This window comes from Scyliorhinus torazame, chromosome 18 (assembly GCF_047496885.1).
Source record: "Scyliorhinus torazame isolate Kashiwa2021f chromosome 18, sScyTor2.1, whole genome shotgun sequence".
Taxonomy (NCBI): Eukaryota; Metazoa; Chordata; class Chondrichthyes; order Carcharhiniformes; family Scyliorhinidae; genus Scyliorhinus; species Scyliorhinus torazame.
The window spans coordinates 131,818,249-131,827,132 of NC_092724.1; the positions used below are offsets into that span (position 1 = coordinate 131,818,249).

General features: G+C 38.1%; 1 protein-coding gene across 32 annotated transcripts in view; it reads left to right on the forward strand.

Annotated features, from left to right (window-relative positions):
• Positions 1 to 7,433, forward strand: part of rbfox3a (RNA binding fox-1 homolog 3a) — a 1,900,245-nt gene extending 1,892,812 nt beyond the window's left edge. For 11 of the 32 annotated variants that reach the window (XR_011936212.1, XR_011936215.1, XM_072483360.1 and 8 more), the window contains 2 exons: positions 3,765 to 3,840; positions 6,314 to 7,433. Coding sequence is in view for 25 of the 32 variants with exons in the window: in XM_072483360.1 (XP_072339461.1) it covers positions 3,765 to 3,840; positions 6,314 to 6,350 (113 nt within the window). In the remaining 7 variants the exon portion in view is untranslated. Of the gene's footprint in view, positions 1 to 183; positions 5,019 to 5,070; positions 5,114 to 6,313 lie in introns of those variants that run through there. The other 21 variants (XR_011936213.1, XM_072483366.1, XM_072483370.1 and 18 more) reach the window with 7 other exon arrangements.
• The last annotated feature ends 1,451 nt before the right edge of the window (positions 7,434 to 8,884 follow it).

An 8,884-nucleotide genomic window follows, 5' to 3' on the forward strand; every position in this document is an offset into this window, starting at 1 on the left:
GGTGACGTGCGTGTGGTTTCAAATCTTGCAAATCTCCGGAGCAGCTGCTAGCTAAAAGCTTTCATTAATTAAGATGATTTTTCTCCCTTCATTCTCTTAATTAGATTTGTGGCTTGTGTTGCTGTAGCATTTCGTACATTAAAAAATATTTATTCGATTTTTTTTTCATCTTTGATGTTGCAGGCTAGCCTGTACAGAGGAGGGTACAGTCGCTTCACCCCGTACTAGCAAGAGAAACTCAGAGACACACTAAAACCCAGCAGGGCTAGAAACGTCTTCTCAGAAACCGTGGGGGTTTCGGCACGACATGCAGTAATGTTTTGTGCTGACACTCTCTGGTTAACATGATATTTTTACCTCAGATGTTTTTTTTTTTGTGTTTATTACATGTTTTATCTGTGGTGACTGCAAATCTTTCTTGAGTTTGGCTCAGTATAATCTACTTTGGAAAATTTCTGATGTATAAACTTAAAAGAAAACAACAGGGGAAAAAATAGACTCAACAGCGATGTTGTTTTCTTTTAAAATTGGCATCCTCGTCGATTCGCACTAACCAGAGAGCTCTCTGGGTTTAGGCCGGGATTTTAAAAAAAACATTTTTTTTTTGTTTAAAAAGTGACTGTCAGCTTTTCAGGATGGTTGATCTCAAAGTCAGTTAAGTGGGCCAGATTGTGTGTGAAATGGGGTACACACAGCTTTAAGGTGATAGTCAGGAAAAATAAAACCTACACAACATATAATTCCTCCTCGTCTTCTAATCGCACCTCAGATTCCTGTGAGAACCTCCGTCAGCACCCAGTCTTCCCACCCGATAGCTAGCAAGTGTGACAAAACCTGACTCAAACTCATCACATGGTGTGCCTGGTGGATTGAAGTGTCAACCAGAACTGTGATTGAAACATGCACCTCATAACCATGATTGTGTGAAGTGAGCCTTTTAAAAGCCTTCTATGTTATTCATTTTTAAGTCTAGTTTGATTGATAGAGAAAGGAAACAGTTTACTCTTGTAGACAGCTTTAGTCTAACAATCAGTTTCAGTGCAATAATAGTTTCTTAACATAAATCAGAAGATAGAATGCTGTAAGTCCCTCACATAAGTCATCGCCAATAGAGCAGAGCATGTCCGGTTGATGTAGTGAAATTTGTATTCGTGCCTCGTCTGTGGAGGCTTTGTGTAAACACTGCTCGCTGTTACGAAACGAGTTGGAGATGAAGCCAAGTCACTGAGCTAGTATTGAATCACACTGGTTCACTATGGTTCAGCAATCTTCCACTTTTAGCAAGTAGTAAAACCTGGTGGTTATGCCACAGTGAATAGATAACAATCGACTTCAGGGGCAGGTCACCAATGCATTCATGCAAGAACAGATGTCCACATGGCAATATGATACTTTGAACACAGCTAGTATGTAATAGTGTCTCATAAAGGAGGTAGCAGCGCTTTTCTCCCCAGCATTGTCACTTTTTTCTACATCCCATTCCTCTTTTCCTCACTATTTTGGGTTGAATGCAAAACTCATTTACTTCAATCCACTATTTATATCTCCTGAGCTGTCACCTCATTAACTGTCATCGCATTTCCTTAGATCATCCTGGAGTTGCGAACAGCACAACTTAATAAAATAAGCTAACCCCAGCAATTGAAGATGGTTCAGTTACAGGCTAAAAGCTTTCAAACGCAGATCAAAAGTGATTCTCCTGGAAAGAAACGTAAACATTCTTTACTTTGGAAATTCAGTATGGCTAGCTGTTTTTGAAGGCATTCCAATTATTCATAAAATGCTCCTGATAAGCTAACATACTACTGCAGTACAATATATAACACAATTCGTAATTATATAATTCTCTCGGCTAAGCCAACAGGCTTAGCCATGAATTTTCAAGATCAGAATTTTAGGTCCCCCATTCACAGCATGCAATTATGTAAATATTAATGCCTAACTTACAGAAATTTGTTGTAACTGCAATTTACTAAATGGAAGTCAGTTGCCTGATGAGCACTTTATCACCTTAAGAAGAGGCTTCTGGCTTTTCAAATGGGTATGTTTACTAGAGAGAACTGTCTAAAACAGTTGGAAAAGGAATTAGATGCTTATTTTTTTCTTGCGACCACACATATCATATACATTTGATAGAAAAATCATCAGTCAAACAGGAGGAAAGGTTAGCGAACAACACATTTTTTTTAAAAACAGGTCATTTCCATTTGGAATTTTGATTCTGTTAGTCTTAAGTTTTTTTTAATATAACAAACACAGCTCTGCGAGGACTCCCTCGAGTATTGAATGTCCCAGCTTTTTCCAGTGCAAGTTTTGATATCTTTTTAATCATCTCCGAGGATGGTTCCTAAAGTGTGAATTGTGTAAAGAGATTAGATTATTAAGTACGATATGAGATTGGGGCTGTGGGAATGAACCAAAAAATTGGAATCTCATTCCATTTTATTTCTGACATCTCTGAGGATTAACTGGAGCAGAGTTAGTTCCGAATGTTGTGTAGGTTTCATAGTGAGATCAAGGCAACATAATTAAAACCGAGGAGTTACCTTAAGATGTGTTGTGTTTTGCTTGGTATGCAGATTTTTATTTTTTTATTTTCTTGTAGCTTATTTTAGGTTTTGATTTTCTTTTTCTTTACTGCCAAAATATCTTCTGTTAAATCAAACTCCAAACCATTGCAATATGGTGTATTATAGATCAACCTGACTCAAGTATTTAAAACTGAGTATTTATTAGCATATGATTGTCTTCGTATACGTAGATTAAAATGAGTAAGAACAGACTTAGAAAATTGTATTCATCCTTTTATACATTTTCAATATGTGCACATAAGTATTCCATGGATCATTTTTTTACAAAAAAAAAGAAAAAATAGCTTTAAAAAGGCACTGTTTATACTTTTTGGGGAAAATAAATAGCTAACACCTTTATAAATGTTTACTTATTAAATATTATGTGAATTGTGTGCTGTAGAAATATATTACACTATGTGTTAGCTGTAAATTCCACTGGATAGAATTAAAGGGGGGTTAAAACTGGGAAAACAATCAACAGAATTTTAATTACCTTTTTAAAATCCTCTCTTGACAAATTTACTCCACACATAGGATCAACTCTTCAACATATTCCAAGCTATAAAATTATTGCGCTGTATTATTTTGACTTTAAGAACTTATTTCCACCTGTTAGTTAAAACACAAATGTCATCACTTTGAGCTTATTGTCTTTCTTGAGACTCTGCTTCCTCTGGCAGCTTAGCTGATCTTACCTCCTCTTGCCTACACTTGTGGTTTGCGTTTTTTACCTAGCATGTTATTACATGCTTTTGAAAGCATTGCCTCTCTTATCACGTGTTACAGGGACTTAAACCCATATGGAATTCAGAGTTAACTCTTCATCGTTCATCACTGTCTTTATTTATTCATTTTCCAATGTTTGAGTTAGTGGAGATAATTTTGACATTTGACAATAGTATGAAGTGAGCATTATTGGGATGGCCACCCTGTTTTACCTGTTTCCGAAAAGCAAAACCGGGCTAGGTGTATAGCGGGCAGTCAATTCAACACTGCCCATTTTACCCTATTTCCAAAAAAATCTAATTAGCCCACGTGTTTACAAAGTTTTATGCCCGGAGTCTCCCTTTTATTGTGCACATTTGTAAATATGTGCACATGTTGGTGCATTATAACTCTGTGACTGTCCCTTGTACACTGCACAATGTTATTTGAATCTATATATAAACATTTTGCTTTGCATGCGGACAGGGCACACTAGCCCAATGTTCGTGACCATACCAGAATTTGAACATGGGAGGAATGGACGGATTATTACATTCACGAGGTAAGTCTCCATTCCTCTTGATATGTTTCAAACAAGCGCGCACCCTCCTGAGGTGTTTTCTGGGCTCCGTTTTCAGCGGGAGGAGGAATCCCCAAAAGAAAAACACACAAAATACCCAAGAAGCTCAGCATAAGTCCTCTGCGAGCAAGTCCTACCTCTGCTCACTTTGACCTTCCGATTGTGATTAAAAACCATGGGGAAAATCACTTCTGTGGTGCTCCCAGCTGACTTTACTCAACCCCAACTACTGATATGCTACTGTTTGGCAAAAACAGGAAATTAATAGGTAAATATCCAAACCAAGCAGTATCAGTCCTCATGCAAATAATGACAGTACACTATGCACTAGGCGAAAAGTAGACTATTTTTGTTGCTATTTTCATTTTAGATCTCAGATATTCACGAAAAACAACTCTGGCACAGAAATTACTGTTACCAAAATGGCAATGCCCAGCATTGGATGAGAACTTCCTGTGCTAAACCATTAGTCTTAAAGGCTAACTATGTTCAGAACACTGCTGTCGAGGAATTTCAACACAAAAATGAATCACATTAATGTCACAATGACCAAATGATGAACAAACAGCAATTTTAACTGATCTCCTTTGGCAAACAATCCAAAACAATTCACAATAATATTTCATTGTTAACCATTACAAGTAACGGAGCAGGAATGTGATAAGTTAATGAAGCTAACTTAAGGAGCTGACCAGGGTCAGTTGTGGAAGGGGTTATCTAGTCACGGAAATATGTGTCACATCAAATGGCCGACTGTTGGCATATCCTCTGTTTGTTAAAGATGTGGTTCATCACACTTTTGGAAATGGTGTCCATATTTCCGCACAATATAACAACCAAAGCATTATCTCACTGTACTCAGATCCATTGTTTAATCCAATGAAAGAAAGATAGTTAAAACTAAACATTTACTTTTTGGCAAATTATCATATTTGTTAAGATAGTCCACCAAGGGGTGATGAGATGTGAGGAATATTTTCACCGACTGCCACAAATCTTTTTGCTGAATTACAGTCAGCCCACTGCCGAACATTGGCTTTATCTTTCAGGCCTTCCCATCCATGGTAATCTGTTTTTTGTATAATATAAAGTTACTGTCCTGTGCATGTCGTAGCTGCACACAATAAAGTTCTTTCTCTGCAATACCAAAAGAAGAAAAAGCATCCTAATGTGTGAATTAATTTGTCAAATACACAAAATTTATCTTTTCAGAAACACAGCAAATAGCAAAAGATACAAAAATTGACAGAGAAAGGTAACTGAAATTTCTGTTGTATTTCTTGTTTCTCCCTTTCTCAATCTGGTACAAACATAGTTTTTATCAGGAACAGATTTGTACAGAAATTCATCATTCTTGTTGATAGAGTTGAACTAATGTAATAATATTCTAGGGTCCATAATATTAACCTTTCCTTGCTGGTATTCCATTTACATCGTCAAGCTATTTTAAAATGTTTACAGTATATGCATTTCCTATAAATATGTTGAGATTAGTGTTTGCTTTAAACACTTTCTTGCTAAGCACTTTGATAAACTACAGTCGCATCTCTTTGCTGCAAGACGTTCAAAGGCAACCGCAATTAAAAGGGGTTACAAAATACTCCTTTGATCGTTTCCAATCTGCAATTTTTAAAGTGTATTTATTTGTCTTTAGTAGCTAGCAATCCCCTTCTTGGGCTTACATACCTGCTGTCCTTCCAATATCTAAACCATTAAATCCACACAACTGTCTATATACAGATCAACAGTTGATATGTCCTGGCTTATTTATATTATTAAAAATAATATAGAACATCTATATATGGAGGACTATGTATTGTAGTGTGCTAAAATAATGTCTGTTTATGTGTGGGACGAGGGTTCAAATATATCCCAGGCAGAGGGGAGGGGGGGAACTAAAGACATTCCTTTGTCTGATGGTGGTTGGCTGGTATAGTGAGTTGCCTTTACGATCTAATGGAAATTCTGGTCAGATATAATTGTTTGGAAGACAAACATCAGTGAGTCTGATTAATTTCAAAATAGCTTCCGATTACTATAACGCAAGAAGAGCACAATTAGTTTAGCAATCTCTCTCAGAAAGGATGTCGTGACTTGGGTTGAGATGCACCAAATGTGAAATATAGGTGGATTGCTCCTCTGCAGCAGACTTGAGCCTAGTCATACTGTTCATCGAGTTCACTGGGTGCAAAGAAGAAAAAAAATCCCTCTGCTCCATATTTTGCTGTCCCTTGTGTGGTTTAAGAAAATGTATATGGGGGGGGGGGGGGAAGTCCATGTACATCAAGCTTGAAGCATTGGTGTATAGACGCACAAAGATGACTTATTGATGCATTCATGCTACTTTGAGGATAGATTGCGATTTCATTCTAATAAAGATCTGTTGACTAATACATTTATCAGAATTATCTCCAAGCCAAACTGTGCAAGTTCTTTCCTTCATCTTATATTCTAGTGACTCTGGCATGACACAGGTGCACTGTACTAAATGAAGGGCTCAGAAGCTGAAATCCACGGATTCTGGGAATACAGAACCTTGTGCCACACCTACAGCAAACGAGATGTGGAACGTACGCAAGTACTGCCATATGGAAAAGAATTGTACGTTGTATACCATGTGTACGCTCAAACTCCTCCTTTTTATAACTCCACTTGTATATAGCCCTTTAGCTGCCACCCTTGTGCAATAGATTATAACACAGCCTGACCTTTCCTCCCATTGAAACTAATGGGAATGTCTCTGGGGCAGTAACAGTGTTATTGCCCAGTTAAGTGCATTTTTGTTATGCATTGAATCATTCTTGTTGTTTTCAATCGGAGCGAGAAGAATTGACAGCTCTCAACAAAAGAAATTGAGCAAAATAATACCTGTAAACATTTCAAAAACAAATAAACTTATCTTTTTAGGACTTTCAGTGTCCTAGAATGGAAACAGGTTGTGTTGTAAAAGGTTTTGAAACAGCCTGACGTTTCAGGACTCAAGAGGCCCTTGTTTCTCCCCATCCACTCCCTCTACCTAGGCCTACACTCTGTGGTCTCCTTTTGAACTGCAGAACTGCCCCATTGATCAACCCTTGATGTTATGATGCTGCCTTGGCCTAGGGAATGTTATTATGCGGCTGAGTTAGTGATGTCCTAGTTTCAGTCCTCGGGACCTTCACGTCTCAATATTTGAATCTCTAATGCCCTCTTGGCCTAAGTATCCCTAGCTTTGCCTGGCCTTTAGCTATCCAGACACCTCACTCCACAAAACCATCACTCTTCCAAGCCACACAGTCTGTAATTCCATCTCAATATTAAAGACTATTTTGCTCAGCCCTTGTCTCCTCGGTGCTCTCTCAGTCCTGGAACTGCATGTTGTTTAATATCCTGTTAGTACCTCATGTGCTTTTAACTGTCTATATGCTGTTGGTTCCTAATTTCTTGCTCTCTGCTGCTGCTCTGGTAGAAACCTGCTGATTAGAGAGCTGTAGTTTTAGACCTCTGCCTTCCTTTTTCTGTCATTCTGTAAGCTTCTAATGTGATTCAATTAACAATATCCTTAATAAAGATTGTTTCTTTCTTCAACAAAAAAATTATTGTTCTGAATATTTTTTTTAAGGCGTAATCCAATAGCAATATACTTCTGGCAAAACGCAAGGCTTAAAAAAAAAATCCATCAAAGTTGTAACAGATCACTATAGAACATTTTTTAATAGGATGTGGTTGTCACTGGCAAGGCCAGCATTTGTTGCCCATCCCTAATTAAGTGGCTTGCCGCACCACTTCAGAGGACAATTAAGTCATCCACATTGCCGTGGGTCTGGAGTCACAGGTGGCCCAGAGCAGGTAACGATGGCAGATTTCCTTCCCGAAAAGGACATTAGTGAACCAGATGGGTGTTTACAACAATCTATGATAGCTGTCATGGCCACCATTACTGAGACTAGCTTTTGAATTGAATTTGGGAACAGGAGCAGGCCTTTCAGCCCATCAAGCCTGCTCTGCCGTTTAATTCGATCGTGGCTGATTGGACACTTCAATGCCTTTTACACTCACCGTCCCCATAACCTTTGATGTTACTGTTAATCGGAAATCTTTCAATCTCTGCTTTAAACATACACGATGATTGATCTTCCACATCCCTCTGGGATAGAGAATTCCAAAGATTCACAACCCTCTGTGTAAAGAAATCTCTCCGCAATTGCTGTTCTAAGTGGCATCCCATTTATTTTGAAATTGTGCCCCTTGATTCTAGACTCCAGAACCAAGGGAAACATCTTTACCAGCATCTACTCTGTCTATTCCTTTAAACTTAAATTCCATCAGCTGCCATGGTAGGATTTGAACCCAGAACGTTAGCCTGACCCACTGGATTACTAGACCGGTGACATAACCACTGCACATTGATAATTATGCTTGACAACATTTAGCTGTTACACATATAACTTGAAAATGGAGGGGAACTACTGTTCAAACGAACAGGGGGGGAAAAGATTACTCTTTCTCTCCCCCCCCCCCCAAGATTAGTTCTGTGCAACAAAAGGTATGCAGGTTGAGACAGAGGAACAGAGGAAGGGACAAGAGTCATTGGGAGTTACAGATGGAGTTCAAATAAGAATCCCAACGATGGCTGCATATTCAGTGCCCATCAGTTCCAGGTTATGGAGCAGAGTCTCCAGTGATATGAGAAAACATCTTGAAAGAACAGAGATTGCAAAAGTAGTAAATCAAAGAATCTCTTCTGGAAAATTATGATGGTTGTCATACAGCATGTGATCAGATGTTAGTAGCAATGAGCCATTAAAGCATTATGGTAAAACTAATTAGGGATGGTATGCTTCATTCTAAAAGCAGCTGTGATCAAAGTGTAAGACTAGGAAATACAGAGGTGCATTGGTGTCCAGACATCCTCCAATTCTCCATTCCTGCAGTCTATTCAAAGTTTATTAATTGCTTCTTTTCTCAATGAACTTGAAAAGATCATTAACTTTGTAGAAGTAGAAATACTCATAATAGAATTATTGAGATGATACGGTAATTAATC